General features: G+C 42.5%; 1 protein-coding gene across 2 annotated transcripts in view; it reads left to right on the forward strand.

The window, feature by feature from the left end:
- The window catches only part of LOC143379012 (neural-cadherin), a 352,951-nt gene extending 335,842 nt beyond the window's left edge, over positions 1 to 17,109 (forward strand). The window contains exons 21-37 of one of the 2 annotated variants that reach the window (XM_076831259.1): positions 246 to 418; positions 1,311 to 1,460; positions 1,586 to 1,891; positions 3,154 to 3,427; positions 3,522 to 3,730; positions 4,083 to 4,415; positions 4,502 to 4,708; positions 5,250 to 5,521; positions 5,605 to 5,810; positions 6,034 to 6,176; positions 6,331 to 6,942; positions 7,343 to 7,643; positions 7,860 to 8,049; positions 8,131 to 8,372; positions 8,717 to 8,932; positions 9,030 to 9,185; positions 10,743 to 17,109. In XM_076831259.1, coding sequence (XP_076687374.1) covers positions 246 to 418; positions 1,311 to 1,460; positions 1,586 to 1,891; positions 3,154 to 3,427; positions 3,522 to 3,730; positions 4,083 to 4,415; positions 4,502 to 4,708; positions 5,250 to 5,521; positions 5,605 to 5,810; positions 6,034 to 6,176; positions 6,331 to 6,942; positions 7,343 to 7,643; positions 7,860 to 8,049; positions 8,131 to 8,372; positions 8,717 to 8,932; positions 9,030 to 9,185; positions 10,743 to 10,897 — 4,145 coding nt within the window. In that variant the 3' untranslated portion in view covers positions 10,898 to 17,109. The remainder of the gene's footprint in view (positions 1 to 245; positions 419 to 1,310; positions 1,461 to 1,585; positions 1,892 to 3,153; positions 3,428 to 3,521; positions 3,731 to 4,082; positions 4,416 to 4,501; positions 4,709 to 5,249; positions 5,522 to 5,604; positions 5,811 to 6,033; positions 6,177 to 6,330; positions 6,943 to 7,342; positions 7,644 to 7,859; positions 8,050 to 8,130; positions 8,373 to 8,716; positions 8,933 to 9,029; positions 9,186 to 10,742) is intronic. The other variant, XM_076831260.1, reaches the window with a different exon arrangement.
- Positions 17,110 to 17,353: the final 244 nt, after the last annotated feature.

The raw sequence follows: 17,353 nt of genomic DNA on the forward strand, positions 1-17,353 counted from the left end.
AAAATCTGAAATCTTTTTATTTGAGTATAATAATTTGGCCAGCCACTGTAATACGATGTACAATTAAATGTTACTTGCTACAATCTCTCTACATACATTTTTTTCAAAATTCTCACTTCCCCATTATGGTCCATCAATATTTTCAAATCTTCTTTTATAATCAAAAGTAGTAAACGAACGAATAAATTTAGCATATCTTATGTCAATACTCATCTGCATAATTTGTCATAATCTGTCGTGTTTAGGGACGGGGACAGCATCTATACGAGTGAAAGACATAAACGATATGCCACCGCAATTTACGAAAGAAGAGTGGTTCACGGAAGTGGACGAAACGGAGGGTCCAGATTTGCCGGAAATGCCAATTCTTACGGTCACTGTTCACGATGAAGACGAGACCAACAAGTTCCAATACAAGGTACCTTCTATCATTTTCAACTTTCTCTTCTCCAATTTCCCAGAGGAACTACACCAACTTACCGATCAAAAAGTAATAAACCAGTGCCTTCAAGTTCCTCAGCATAGCCTCGACTCTGTAACGATACTTTACCTTCTCTTATCTCTGCGCTACTGCATAATAAAATCAAAGCAAGTAACACTTTTTATTCTTTGTTCAATTTTAAAAACAGTTCTGTATTTCCTTTAAATTTAAGCTAATTTAAATGCATCAAAATTCAATGAACCTGGTGTCGTCTAGGGCTGGGACTATTCGAATAATTTAATATTCGAATATTTGACAAGTATTCGAATGCTACGAATAAACTTCGAATATTTGTATGTTCGAATATTTTACAAGTATTCGAATGCTACGAATAAACTTCGAATATTTGAATATTCGAATATTTTACAAGTATTCGAATGCTACGAATAAACTTCGAATATTTGAATATTCGAATGTTATTATTCGAATACTATTCTGATGTATTCGAATAGTATGGTGTGAAGTGGGTCAAAATTAGCTTACAAGATTTCAACCTGACAAATGAACCTAAAGAACTTGATTTATAATTCACACCATACTATTCGAATACATCAGTATTCGAATACTTAAATATTCGAATAGTATTCGAATACTTGGATATTCGAATTATATTCGAATACTTGGATATTCGAATTATATTCGAATACTTGTATATTCGAATTAAATTCGTGAAATAATTGAGCAACTGAAGTATTCGAATACTCGAATACCGAAAAATTCGACAAATAATCCCAGCCCTAGTGTCGTCCTCGAATTACACAATGGCCATTAATTTGTCCCAATTTGCTGCTTCCTTAAACAAACTACGCCGACTGTTGCGAATCGATAGGTGATAGAAAGCAGCGGTTACGGTGCTGACAAGTTCACCATGGTGAGGAACAACGATGGCACGGGCTCCCTGAAGATCGTGCAGTCGTTGGATTACGAGGACCAATTGCAGAGCAACGGTTTTAGGTTTAGGATACAAGTGAACGATAAGGTACGTCAAGATTTACAATCGTGGAATCTGGTAACCATTTGTCGAACTTTAAATCGACGTTTAATTCACAACGCTTGTTCAACCAGTGTTAAAGGTAAATTTCTATTCCCCTTTTGTTTATCCAGGGCGAAGACAATGACAACGACAAATATCACGTCGCCTATTCGTGGGTGGTCGTGAAGCTGCGTGACATAAACGATAATCAGCCGCAATTCGAGAAGGCTAATATCGAGACCATGGTGTCAGAGAACGCTCGCATAGGCAACAGCCTCGAGACGTTCAAAGCTACCGATCCTGATCAAGGTGGCAAGAGCAAGGTGTTTTACTCCATCGACAGAAGCTCCGATCGTAAGAGGCAATTCTCGATCAACGAAAATGGCACGGTATCGATCCAGAGGAGTTTAGATCGCGAAGAGACCCCGCGACATCAGGTAAGTCGACACCTTTTCAAATTTCCCGCCATTTATTTCTTTCCTTATTTATCGCTGCAACTGCAAACTTTCGTGCTATTTTGACTTTGGTTTATTAATTTCCACGAATTGTTTTGAAATGATGTCGTATTTTTATCTTTGTACTTCAATTTTTTTCGACTGATGTGATGCACTTTGGCCATTTTATTTTAGTTCCTGCATCTCTAATTTTACGTCACTTCAATGAAACATTTTTACTGTAATTTATTTTTCATTCCTCACCTTGTAATTATTTTTTCTATCTCCATTATTTTACATTATGTTTCCCTAGGTTATATAGGCTGCAGGCTTTTATTACCTTTTAAAAATACATATTTCATATTACCCTAGTGTTGCGATTGACGCTTACCATTTCGAAATTATCGACTGCTTATGAGGTTTTGGTTTGGAATCGTTTTTCTTTTCTTTTCTTTTCGGTGACTTCCACTTTCTCTCTCTCTCTCGTTTCTTGTTTTCTAGCGAGCTAATAAGTTCTAAAGATTATTTCTTAACAAGGGATGTTCAGTAAGTGTCGCACGTCGATTTTGACGAAACTTTGCACAATTGTTCACTAATTCAACCTAACAACTTTATATTTGATTGGCGCTAGATTTTCGATTTTGGAATGAGAAACCACCCCTTTTATCCGAGACACTCTTCTTATTCATGCATATATAACTTTTAAGTCAACCCAAAAAGGGCAGTTGCCCTCCCCCCTGGCTTTTGAGAAAAAAATCGCTTATTTTTAAAAACTGATCTTTATTAATTTTATACTAAAAAAGTGAATATTTCTGAACCTTAGATTTAAATTTTTAATTAAATTGGCACTACAAAATGATTTCAAAATTGCAAGCGGACTACTCGTTTTTTTCATTACTATATTTTTCATCACCGTCACCCCAAAGTTGCCCCGTCCTGGAAAAAAGTCTGCGGACGCCCTTGGTTCTCACACTTATTTTTCCATAGTTGTCACAAGTCAGTTTTCAATTAGCTGCTTCTCCAAAACTATCCGTTAAATTAAGCCGCAAAAATTCCGAGACAAAGTTTGAAAACTGTAGAATATATGTTCACCGTTGAATATTAACATTTGAAGTATCACCAGGTTTACACAGTAGTACCATTTTCAATGATACCTCAAAGTTAAATTGCGGGTATTTGGCCCAGTGTGATAACCGAGGGTTGAGCATCCCAAGTCCAAATATCGATTGCTTTCCGCATCCCAACGCAACAAACACACGTTCTAGGTGAAAATCTTGGCCATCGACGACGGTATCCCGCCGAAGACGGCGACAGCCACGCTGACCGTGATTGTCCACGACATAAACGACAATCCACCGAGATTCTTAAAAGATTATCGGCCAGTGCTGCAGGAGCATTCGCAAACGAAGAAAGTGGTGGAGATTTTAGCGACGGACGACGACGATCGATCGAAGATCAACGGGCCGCCGTTTACTTTCAGGATGGATCCGAATGCGGACGACGTGATTCGAGCCAGTTTCAAAGTTGAGAGCGACAACAGTAAGTCTCCAGCCAGCGTTATTACTCCTCGTACTCGGTTGTTAGCCGTAGTTCGGTAGTTAGTAGATCAAACGCGTGCTTTTTGTACCTTCAGAGGGAGCAAACGGAGACGGCATGGCCATCGTGTCGTCATTGCGATCGTTTAACAGAGAACAACAAAAGGAGTACTTGATACCGATCGTTATCATGGACTCGGGGACTCCGTCAATGTCTGGGACCAGTACCTTAACTGTTATTATCGGGGACATTAATGATAACAAAATGCAGCCCGGCTCGAAGGACATTTTTGTATATAATTATGCAGTACGTATTACGCGCGGCCATGTTCCTGCAAGTTAGAAAGACAGAACTGAAATATCGCGTAGCCCACGCGAAATTAGGCGAAGTTTAATTCATCATTTTACTCGCTTCGAATTCATTTAAAAACCACAGAACTTTGAAATATCCTATTCTCACCTACTTTCGCAAAAGATGACTCTGCGTGACAAAGAGCTTGTCACCTAACTCGCCTGTTCTTTACATCACTTTCTTGCCGATCAGTTAAAGTTTCCCGTGATCCTACTGTTCAAAAATTCATTTCACTCGAAATTTCATCTCGACCACCGATTTCCACGACAATGTCATTCATGCATCGTGAATCGTGCCGATCCGACAGGGACAATCACCAGACACCGAGATAGGCAGAGTCTACGTGTACGACTTGGACGACTGGGATTTGCCGGACAAAAAGTTCTACTGGGAGAACCTGGAGCATACGCTGTTCAAGCTAGACGAGGACACGGGCATGATTTACATGAAATCGGGCACGCACGACGGTAGGTACCACCTACGGTTCAAAGTCTACGATCGGAAGCACACTCAGACGGACGTCCCAGCGAACGTCACCGTCACCGTCAAGACTATTCCCCACGAAGCTGTGCTGAACTCTGGGTCTGTTCGGATATCGGGCATAACGGACGAGGACTTCATTCGTGTTTGGGATTATAAGGTGAGCATTCTTCTCCGCCAATCGACGGCCATCGGTTCGTTTACCTCTGCTGGAGAGGAGCGCTGATTTACTGCCACGATTTTCAGTCGCAAACCCTGTCACGGAGCAAAGCAGAGTTATTCCGCGAGAAGCTGGCGCATCTGTTGAACATTGACAGGGAGAACGTCGACGTGTTCAGCGTCCAACTGCGCAGGATGCATCCACCGTCGACAGACATCAGATTCGCGGCCCACGGGTCACCGTACTATAAGCCCGTCAGATTGAATGGAATCGTGCTGATGCACCGCGAAGAGGTGAACTGTCGATTCGTATAATTTTAGTCAAATCATGCGTGACCTGGTGCTAGGGATGTATCAACGTAAAGTTTTATTCTGCATATCTTTAAATTCTTCTGAATTACTAACAACAAATAGATTTCGACACGTTTGTTCATTGGTCCACTCTGAATTGCTCAACATCACAATAATTTTATAAAGTCCCATAAAGAACTTAGTATAGAACAAGTTTATAAAGTATTTAAAAAATAGACAGCTTCAAGCCATCGAAAAAATGGAAGAATTGCTCAGGACACTAATGTAGCTCTAGAAAATCTAATTTAGAAATATTGAGTATAAAAAATAATATTTAAATACGTAGAAATAATGGAATAAAAATTATATAAGGAATAAACTAATATTTTAAAATATTAGTAGAACAGCTACGTGCCTGCGTATTTAATTTGCGAGAAGTAAGGGAAATCTTTCATCTATAGAAAGGATAGAAGAACATGAAGCTGCTTTCCACTTTTCCTTACAACGTGGAATATTCCCTAAAACATCATTTTAAATTGCCTAGATCGAGAAAGAGGTGGGGATCAATATAACAATGGTCGGCATCGACGAGTGTTACTACGAGAACGAGATGTGCGAGGGTAGCTGCACAAATACCTTGGACATCAGCAGCTTACCGTACATGGTCAACGCAAACAAAACCGCCCTGGTCGGCGTCAGGGTGGATGTAATCGCTGAGTGTACATGCGGGGCGCGAAATTTCAGCAAAGGGGAATCCTGTAGAAGCAGCCCTTGTTATAACGGTGGCCGTTGCGTGGAGGGGCGGTTCGGATTATCGTGAGTACTGGTTCATTGAAATTCATGCGACAGGGGCACACTGACCTTGGTCGATTAACAATTTTCGCATTTCTATCGCGCAGATGCCAATGTCCAGCTGGGTACAATGGTCCGAGGTGTCAACAGACCGCGAGAAGCTTCCGCGGCAATGGCTGGGCCTGGTACCCTGCTTTGGAGATGTGCGACAACAGTCATTTGAGCTTCGAGTTCATTACGAAGAAATCTGATGGTTTGCTTCTATACAATGGCCCCATCGTTCCCCCCGAAACTGACGAAATCATGGTTTCTGGTGAGTTACCTGAAATCATAATACATATACTGGAAAGGATCTAACACCGTGTGGTTAAATATATCTTTGATTCTGCTGCTTCGTTGGAATTTTATTCTGATCATCATTTTTATTCTAAAAATAAATTTGACATATTTCGTTCAAAATACAAAACTTTCAGCAAATTCACGTAAAGGCGTACCTTGTACAAGCACTAACATCTTTAACATTATTAAATTTACAGATTTCATATCTGTCGAGCTGGAACGCGGCATACCGCGTCTGTTAATCGACTTCGGTTCTGGTACTCTGGAGCTGAAAGTTAAACCAAAAAGGACTCTGGATGACGGCGAATGGCACAGGCTCGATATCTTCTGGAATACAGAGGTCAGAGCTGTACTCTTAACTGTAGCGTTACAAATCGATAGCAACGATATATAAAAATATGAACTTTCAATTACGAATGTAAACAAATGAAATCAGGAATATCCCTTGATAGTTCAATTTCTAACTACTCACAGATCCCTTCTTCATCTTTCAGAGCGTGAAACTCATCATCGATTACTGTAAATCCGCTGACATCTCAGAGCCTGAGGACGGCACGCCGCCAGAATTCAACGACACCAGTTGCCAAGCACAGGGCATGATACCGCCGTTCAACGAGTACCTGAACGTGAACGCACCCCTCCAAATCGGCGGCCTGTACGTCGAGCAATTCGACCCGGCCCATTACAAGTGGAAGCACATGCCAGTGGGCAAGGGATTCGACGGCTGCATCAAGAACCTCTTCCACAACAGCAAGCTCTACGACCTAGCCCACCCTGGGCTCTCGAGGAACAGCGTGGCCGGCTGCCCCCAGACCGAGGAGATCTGCCACAACCAGGAGTCCACGTTCCGTTGCTGGGAACACGGTACCTGCGTGGGTAGCTTCACTGAGGCGAGGTGCCAGTGCAATCCAGGATGGACTGGCCCAGGGTGCATGACACCCACCATACCGACAACCTTCAAGCCCCAGAGTTACATCAAATACGCGCTGTCCTTCGAGCCAGACAAATATTCCACCCAGGTGCAGCTGAGGTTCCGCACTAGGGAGGTCCACGGTGAACTGTTCAGAGCTAGCGATCAGCACAACAGAGAGTACGCTATCTTGGAGGTGAGTGTTTCGGCGCTTGATCGTAGTCTTTTGTGGTGAAACTTGAGGAAGTGGTAATTATCGTAACAGAAGTGGTAGTTGTAATAAAAAGGAAGGCAGTGGCTTAAATATTCTAATGTCGGAGCACATTGCTGTCTAAGACTCGACACTCTTCTATATCATGACAAAGTGGCAAAGTTGGTACTAGTATATTAGCATAAACCTGAATATCGTAAGAACTGTTCCTAACAGAAAATTAGAAGCATTTTGACCGGTGGTTCTGTGAGGTGACAAATCTTTTCCACCATACTTAGCGGTTCATTCTGAATCAAGAGGGTGCATATATTTACAATGGAACACGCATATTAAATTGTAACAGGCAAGCGAATGGTAAGAATTGGATCGGTCTTGTAATTTGCAGATCAAGGACAGCAGACTGCACTTCAGGTACAACTTGAACAGTTTGAGAACAGAGGAACGTGATATTTGGCTCACAGCGATTGCGGTCGACGATGGACAGTGGCACACTGTCAGAGTTTCGAGATACGGATCGGCTGCCACCTTGGAATTGGACGGTGGCGAAGGAAGAAGGTTCAACGAGACCTTCTCCTTCGAGGGGCACCAGTGGCTGCTCGTGGACAAGCAGGAGGGAGTTTACGCGGGTGGCAAGGCTGAGTACACTGGTGTTAGGACCTTCGAAGTGTACGCTGATTACCAGAAAGGTAAACTTTGTAATCATCCACATATAAATTTATATATCAAGATGTTTCACTTTATAACTCATATTATGTCTTCGTATAAGAAAATAATTTATATTTAATAAAAAAGGGGGAGAAAGTTCATTAAGCACGTAATTTTCTCTTAGGAATAAGGAAACTGATAGATACATATTGAATAAAGATAAAAGTATCATAATGTTTCGAATATATTCCACTCAGGTTGCCTCGATGACATACGATTAGAAGGAAAGCACCTCCCATTGCCGCCTGCTATGAATGGTACGCAATGGGGTCAAGCAACGATGGCCACAAATCTGGAAAGGAATTGCCCATCGAACAAACCTTGCGCTAACGTCATTTGCCACGATCCCTTTGAGTGTATCGATCTCTGGAATGAATATGACTGCACGTGAGTGTCACTTCGTAAAAATGGTACCTTCTCTTTACCATGCAAACATGATTAAGAGCATAATTTTCTTTCTGCGTTCAGTTGCGGGGAAGGAAGAGTCCCATCGCCAGATAATAAAGGATGCATGGACAAGAACGAGTGTATAGATTATCCTTGCTTACACGGTGGCACCTGTATCAATCAGGATCCTCGGTTTCGGTATAGATGCATCTGCCCTGACGGTTTCTGGGGAGAGAATTGCGAGCTCATACAAGAAGGGCAAACACTGAAGCTCAGTATGGGGGCCTTGGCCGCCATCTTGGTCTGCCTTCTGATTATTCTCGGTGAGTATTGCTTAATAGTCTTCCTTCAATGACTTAAATAAACAAAGCAAACATCACATCCCCTAAGCTTCATGTATTTGAAACTACGAATGAGATTGACGTGTAATCTATCAAGATTTATTAAATGATAACACTAGAAGGCTTCTACGTTTGTTAATGTTCGAAGATCTTAAGTATATATTAGCAATATTAAAAGTGGTTAGTAAATAACTGATATTAGAGGAATTACGACTGAAATGTACCGTATACATCAGCATTTAAAATTTGCCCCATCATTATAGCACGGATTTGCATCGAAGTGTATGCTGATGGAACATATTAACATTTGACCCCTTGCTTTACAGTTCTCGTTCTGGTTTTCGTCGTCTACAACAGAAGAAGAGAGTCCCATATCAAGTACCCTGGCCCCGACGATGATGTAAGGGAAAATATCATCAACTACGATGACGAGGGTGGCGGAGAAGATGACATGACCGCGTTCGATATCACACCACTTCAAATCCCAATTGGTGGCCCGATACCCGAGATGGGTGGAAAATTGCCACCGTGCAAAGTACCCTGTTAGTTGTTACATCTCATTATTAATCTATACCTACACCACAATTTCAGCTGTTCGGAATTGAAGGCATTGATGATTCACGCGGAAACATTTTCCAGATACACTGGGGCCGGAGCCAAATGTGGGTATCTTTATAGAAGACCATAAAAAGAGGGCTGACAGTGATCCAAACGCACCACCATTCGACGATCTACGAAATTATGCATATGAGGGTGGCGGAAGCATTGCGGGCTCATTGTCATCGTTAGCTTCCGGTACGTATGTACAGACTTTCTGTACGCAACACTTCAGTTTTTCTTGATGTAAAAGATCGATTCGGCTTCGGGTCGATAGTAATGTATTTCTACAATAGTCGCATTTAATGAAAATTAATGCTGGTTTATGAATATAAAGATCGTGGTTTGTTCACAAAATTGAAATATTAAGAAATATTTAATAAGTTTCATAGTTTGTTTAATATCACACACTGTGAGAGCGCTGGAGACTAAGGTGTGTAAAATTGAACAAAGTATGACACTTTTATATTTTAGGAATTGGTTAGTCGTTAGGGGTTACATACATTCTCGATGCCTAATAATTGATCACATTTGGAATTTTTTTCCTCGAGAAGTGTGAAATAAATCGGAAATTTTATAATTGTATCTTGTTCTTGGGACCTTTATTCGTATAAACAAATTTATTTGACACACTTTTGTTATATATTGCCGTTCGTTTTCTGCGGTTGCAGCAACCTCTGCACCGAGCAGGGGGGCTCCTTATCAGCATGATAACTTCGACAATTTACAACCTTTTTTAATGAACGTTGCGTTCATCTATGCAGAATGACATTCTCTAAGGGCCATCGGGCAAAATTTTTTAATTTGTAGAAAATAAGAAAATTATTCCATTTTGAAGAAAACAGACGATTCTCTTCTACAATTTCGATCTTTAAATGGTAAAAAAAAATATTAAAAATAATATTTTTTAAAAAAAATGGCTCGTTGGACCTTAGAAGATGTCATTCTGCATAGATTAACACAAAGTTCATGAAAAACGGTTGTAAATTGGCGAAGTTATGATGCTGATAAGGTGGCCCCCTGCTTGGTACAGAGGTTGCTGTAACCGCAGAAAACGAAAGGCAATATATGACAAAAGTGTGTCAAATAAATTTTTTTATATGGACAAAGGTCCCAAGAACAAAATACAATTATAAAATTTTCGATTTATTTCACACCTCCCGAGAAAAAAATTCCAAAAGCGATGAATCATTAGGCGCTGAGAACGTATGTCAGCTCTGAATGAAGACACCATATGATCGATTTAATTTCTTTTTACTCGAGTTATCACGATTTTATTAATTGACGATATAAATCTTTAAATACCTATGGTTGTATAAGCCACCAATCAAGGTGTTGACAAGCACATATTGAAAAAATAATGCGTGAGAAGTGGGAACTGTCTTCCTTCCTGCGAACTGTTTCCTTTCCAGACAAAACGAGAAAGTAGAAACGCACGGTATATGGTCAGACACAGCCTTGGGCTCATAACGGGAATTTACTGTAGTAGAAAGTTATTACTTAAAAAAATCATTGTTTCCACTGTGCAACAACAATATACTATCTATTATATTTCCATTACGAATCTAGCCTTGATTATGTGCAATCATTTTACAAACTTAGGTATTTAAAAGCACAGGTTGCCATTTCGAACAATTCTAATAACATTGGTACTGCCTAAGTGCCCTCCGCCTGTACACCACAAATGCATTTAAAACCAAAAGCTACAGGAGCCCTTCAGAACGTGAATTCCAATATCTAATAAACAATTCACAGAAAAGGAAGGACAAAGTACCAAAAAAATTCCTCTGACATCAACAGGAACGGACGACGAGCAGCACGAGTACGAGTACTTAGGCGCCTGGGGGCCCAGATTCGACAAGCTGGCCGACATGTACGGTCCAGCGGAGGAAAGCGAGGAGGAGGACTAAAACGCGCCAAAGAGCTCCCCAGAATCTCTAAGCTCACACGATCTCACGCACACCTGGGAAACGTAGTGTCCGTGTGACCTTGAAATGGGCGAGGAAGCACGAGAGGGGCTGTCCCCCAAAGAACGCGAGTTCGAACAAACTTTCCGCGGGCAGCCTCGCGAAGACAGAATGGAGAAAGGATGCCCGAAGAGCGAAACGAGATCCGCGCCCGTTGGAGTGGTGTTTTCGTTACTCAAGAGCAAGAAAAGACGTTAAATTTCGTTTACCAATCGTCGAGCACGTCCACGTCGCGGGGCCGTTTTCGGCGCGCGTGACCGTACATCATGCGCGATTCGCGCCCGCAGACAACGACGGGATCTTCGTGCAGGGCACGCGGCAACCGCAGCATTCGTTCGCCACCCTTCCCGCCCCCCTCCTAACCAACGAGAGGCCAAATGGCCTTCCCAACAACGGTGATCTCAGCAAAGAGCTTTCTCAACACCCCCTGCTGCCCTGTCGCGTCACGAACGTTGCTGCAATAGATCGGTCGAGTCGCGGCCAGCCGTCAGGCGAATCGCGAGTGGCGCGGTCTACCCGCGAGAAGGGTGCATACCTAACCTGTATAGCACGGTACGCGTATACGTAGTGAATTCGCGTGTGTGTACCAACACGTGAGACTTTTCTATTAATAAAAAATAAAAACAAAATAAATCTATATATATATTATATATACGATCTATTATTTTTAGTCACAGTCATAGTTACTATTTATCGGTACCAAACGGCGCCGACGTCACGGTACTCGCTCGGTGAATCGCCGTCGGGCGCGACACCATCGGACTTCACCATCACGACTCAACTCGTCAAACGTTTAACTACTGCCAGCATCATTGTCGCGCAAGCGCGTTATTCGTTCCGTTTCCATCGACGGCCACGCGAACACGCGGCCCCGTCGTGTTTTATGGGCATTTCTCGTTTCACCCCCGACCCGTCCCCCATTTGCCGCGGTTCTTCTGTTGTATCATAGCAGTGAAGCTCCGGCGCGACTTTTGCGTTCCCCCCGGCGAACGCGCAGCGACCCCCTCGGCTCCCCGTGTCACGCGGGCTTCGTGTATCGTTGTTCAGTGTAAACTATCCTGTGAAACGGCACATTCGCGACGCCTTCCTCGTTCGCGTGCACGCGAACGATCCTACCGTAATGCGGTCTGTCGTGCTAGAAGTTATTCAGATCACCCGAGTTTATCTACTGTTCCGTGAGTCGAGAAAGCCATCCTCATCGTTGTCTCTAATCGTCACCCGTCACCGCCATCCTCATTACTGATTGATAGTATTATTATTGACATTACGAAATATATATATATATATATATATTATAAATATGGATTTATAAATAAATAAATATATAAATATAAATAAAAATAAATAAATATATATAAATAGAAAGAGAGAGAAGCGCAAAGTGGAGAACAAAAAGGGTACAGCGACGTGGAGTGCACGAAAGTCCGCGAGAACAAAGAGAGTTACCGCGCGCGTATGTAATTATTATAATTAATATTATATAATAGCGATATAAATATAAATATATATATACATACTATACATGTACACACTATATATGTATATATATATGTATACGAAAGAAAGAACACAGACGAAGGCACGTAAAGCGACGGTTAAAAAGCAAAAAAAAAAAAATGGAGAAAGAAACGAAAGAAAGAATAGTAGCGCGAGATACGAGAGCCGGCTGTCGGGAAAAGCTCACGGTTCAAGTTCTCGATATAGTATTAATATTTATTTTCTGTCAATATCGAGCCGGCCGGGATTCTCGAATTAAATATAAAGAGGAACGGATGGAAACGATCGACGAGAGCGAATGGGAATGGGGCACGGACGTGGTCCTCTCTTTGCTGGGGCTCGGCGCTCCGGTCAGGCGCGACGCTCGAACGAACGAAGCTCGCGCCGCCCACGGCGAGAGAACAGCGATCCCCCATGCGCGTGTCTCGACTGATTTGTAAAATTCTCTACGGAAATATTAATAGTCAATTTATCGGTTAGGCAGGCGAGGCCCCGTCGGATCGGGTGATCCGGGCGTAGTATAAGCACTTGTACGAATATTGTAAGTAACATGTATCACGGCATGCCGGCGCCGGCCGTACTGCGCCGCGCCCGGCGCCGCGCATCTCTGTATAATTGTCCTACCGATTGTCGTCTTGCGTATCGTTCACCCGGCGAATTTGTGATATTACGTTTCCCCGCGGCCATCACCTTCGACGTGCGCCCGCACGCTCGTTCCTCGCGAACTCCGCGAATACCGACAAACGCGTCGATGCCCTCCCCCGCCACCCTTCTTTACTTTGCGCCGGTATCTGCTAGTCCCTTTTCAATTCCAGGCATCGAGACGGCAATACTCTTTGCGCGCGCGCCGTTTTTTTCTCGGGAGTCCAAACACGCGGGAGTTCTTATAAACGCAGAGCTTCAAGAACGTCGAATATGGACAGTGGAACTGCGAGGGTCGTGGGACTTCAATGGGAGAGCTGAGGATTCGACTCTGGTAATTTGACTCTTCCAGGATAGTTTGTAGAGTGTAGATATTTGTGGGTGGATTCGTTTTCAATTATGTATATTGCTCTTTGTTCTATGCGATAGCGTTGCGGTTTTACTGTATCGATAGAGGAATATTTTACTACGGTAAATTGGTCGGTGGTTGCATCGAAATAGGGCTCATCGGTTCCCGGCGTCGTCGGGTCGACGTTTCTCGGCGTTAGCGGGGTACAGAAGTTGAATTGGCGCGCCTCATTCTATCCACCGTCCTCCTTCCTACCACACTCTTTCGTTTCTCCGGCCATTCCTATCGATTTCACGTCGACTTCACCCCCGCCAAGTAGATTCTAAGCAGAGACAGTATTCAACGGACTGGCGTTTGTAGGAGGACGAACGATTTATCGTTGAGTAACTGATAATAAGTTGTGCAGCGCCGCGCGTTCATGTGCGTATGTGTGCGTGTGTGTGTGTGCAGTGGCAATTAACGGTTTGGCGCGCGATTGTTTCGCGATCGACCCTTGGATTCTTGGAGATTGGCTTTGTGGGAGGAGAAATGACAGAAAGGCCAGAAATATTGGAGGGTATTCATTTTAAGTGATTCTTTGCCTGGTGTTAATAATTAATTTAAATTATCTCGACGACTCGTTCGGAGGAAAATTCATTTAACACCGTCGATTGTGTTATTTAATTTAAGTCAAAAATCATTTTAAATTTCTACTTGAATATTCTTCTGAAAAACGGAATTAAACTCTGCCACGTCAATGTAAAAGTTTCGTCGCTGAGGGTGGAAAAAACGAAGAAACGTGGATTGCATTGCGCAACGATACTTAAATAATATACGAACATACGAATTATGCTGTAATTGATAAGCCTGTGACGTTCACTATGGTTTCGCAACGCCAGATAAATTCAGTTAACGCCCTTTACGCAAAGTCGACCTCCGAGATTTCTTCTCTAATAAGCGTAATCGAATCTCGAATGTAATTCGGCGAGCCACGAAAAAATGTCCAGTCCATTCGCTCGACCTAGGCACCTCGAAGCACTATCGCTTGTCAGTGACAAGGGATACCACACTTTACGGACCGCCCTTGACGCATTACGACGCTAAATTTCATTTAAAAACATCCCCTATCCCCGTCGAAATAACGGAACGAAATTAAATTGTAATGAACTTAGCAAATTCTCATTATTTATGGAGAATCAACGGAATCGCCTTTCATTTAACCAGCAATTCATAAGATAAAGAAAGTTAAAGAAAGTCGCGCTGATTTGGAGCCGCAGCCTCGTGAAACGGACTAAAATTCTTCGAAATATCTTTATGAAAAGTAACGCAGTCCGTAAGGTGTAAACGAAATTTCGTTAGTCACAACGCTAACGAACCAGACTATATAACAATGGAACTATGTAACATCCATAGCGCAGTAACGTCTGTCCGAATCGATCGGAAGACTACGCGTTGCAGTTTCGCGCTCGACGGAAAGTAGGCACTCGCTTCCGAAGTGTGGCGTTTGAAAAGGAAGAGAAATTGTAACAGGGAGCGCGCGAAGGATCGAGCGTAAGAGGAGGGAAGAAAGCATTGCGAACGAAAGCGTTCCTCACACTCATTCCACAAGATCATCCTCGCGGTTGGTCGGGACAGCCATTATTTTTAAGGATCCGAAGCTCAAGGAATCTTCATTCTCTTCCTTCCTTCTGTTCTCCGCGGCATCCTCTTCGGTATGGTACTGATTAGCGTAAGGAAAGCAACAATCGGTATTATAAATTAACGGATGCCTATAAGTTTTTGTAATACTCTTTTTATTCGGACTTATCGATCGCGGTGAATACGCACCCCTTTTAAACAGAGGAAATAACGAGGCTTCTCCTGCGCGTTGCAGAACCTCGGGGCGCGCGAATGCGTGACGTGTAAACGGAGTCAGAAAGTGGAGCCTGTAAATTTTTTTAGAATAATTAATTGTGAATATTTAACACTTTTTCCTTTTAACAATTACAGCGCATCCATCTTTGAGGTGGCACTTTTCATTAAGAATATTCTGCGATCAGATGATTCGATCATTTAAAGGTACGCGAATTTATTACAGCAGGCAAACCTGTAACTGGCTCAGAGAACACATTAAGATCGATTTAATATTAGATATTTCTTTTAACAATACCATTTTTACCATACACGGCACACGAATTCTCTAAGGATCGACTTGTAACCGTCGAGCTTGATCTAACGATCAAATGTTTACCGCCGAGCGATCGGTATTAATTTAAGTGTACGCTCTTCGAGTCTACGCGGCTCATTTTTTTTTTTACCGACAAGCGAGTTCTCGTCCGAAAAGGAAGTAGGTATCGAGAAGCGAGTGAACGAAAGACGGAAACGTACTTATCTTACCTCGAACAGATCCCGTCGCTCTGGGCGAGGAAACGGCGAAAGAAAATTCCATTTTCCTGGCCGAGGCGCGCGATCGAAGGAAGAACGAAGAACGTGGCGCGCGGTGAAAGTGGCGGCCACGCAAAGCTCATCCTACAACATATCTGTAAACTTTTTCTAAGCACTGCCTGATCGTGCACAAAAGACACAAGGGCGCGGCTAGTTGAGCCCGCGCCCTTGGTATAACTACGATTAAAAATCGGCGCGATTGATTTTACAACGGCACTAGTCCATCTCGTCGAAGCTCAACGACGACAGAATTCTTTTCCCGCGAGCTCGAACCCTTTCTAACTTTCTCCCTGTCTCTCTCTCTCTCTCTCTCTCTCTCTTTGTTGGTCACCATCGGGACGCTTTTAACGTGAACCTCTATCGTCATGAAGAACCGAGCGAAACGCTGTATACATCGAAAACGAAACGTTGCTCACGTCGCTGGAAGCATTTAGTTGGATACCATTAGAATCGTTATAAGTACGTTGTTTCTGCTCGAACGAAGAGTACTGGGAACACTTGTATTTCTTCGAAAAAATTGACTGGTTTTTTTTTTCTTAAAAAAAAATTAGTCTTTAACTGGTCGCGAGATAGAAACGATTACAGCGGAAGGTGTTATGTTGTAGCATCACTTTGTTTAATTCATAGTGTTCGGTGAATGTATGTCACTGTTCCTTGCCACTTCAGAATTATCATAGACACCCGTATGAATAAGGACACGTATAATCTTGCCGAGCTCTAAATTCTCATCTTTCTGAATGCATGTTGATACGAATAGTACTTAAATTAGTGTGTAAAGGAATATTGTATAATATCCAACTTGGTGTGTTTCTGGAGGGTGAGCAAGCATTTCTTCCTTGTTGTCTTGATCAGTGCCCCTCTGCACTTTGCGGTGGCGAAGCAATCGGATAGTTTGAATGTACACGTATATCAGAAGTTAGCGAGAAAGGAGGAATGTTGTCGAGGATAGCAATGGATACATTGACGAAAGCACAATCGAGGAAACTGACCCTCTAGCCGTCGGTCAGCGAGAATGGAGAAACTGTACACTGTAATATATACACTTCGATTACAATGATGTAACGCTGCCACTGAACACATCCCGTGTAGTACAATTACCGTGCATATAATACTCCGCAGTATACTGGTACACACCGTATTATTAATTGAATTGAATATTTATTAACGATTAATTATTACATTATTACCACTGTATTATCTATACCATTTGTACTTTACATTTCAGTTCGAACGAAATAAATGCCTTCTTTTTCATAAAAATAAACAGGCCAGTGCGTTTCGAGCGACACGCTACCCTGTCTGCATCTCTTCTCTTATTGTCTTTTCGATTAGATCGATTTGGTTATGAAATTATCGTAGATCAGCATGCTTGGGGAATTTGGTATTGATAACAGCTGTGAAAATAGAATGAAAGCAATGGTTCTTGTATTTCGCATTACAATGCTTCTTATGCTTCGTAAACGAGATAAATTTAAAATAAATTAACACCGAGGCGAGTGAAATATAAA

The sequence above is a fragment of the Andrena cerasifolii genome, chromosome 2, assembly GCF_050908995.1.
Source record: "Andrena cerasifolii isolate SP2316 chromosome 2, iyAndCera1_principal, whole genome shotgun sequence".
In the NCBI taxonomy this organism is placed as follows: Eukaryota; Metazoa; Arthropoda; class Insecta; order Hymenoptera; family Andrenidae; genus Andrena; species Andrena cerasifolii.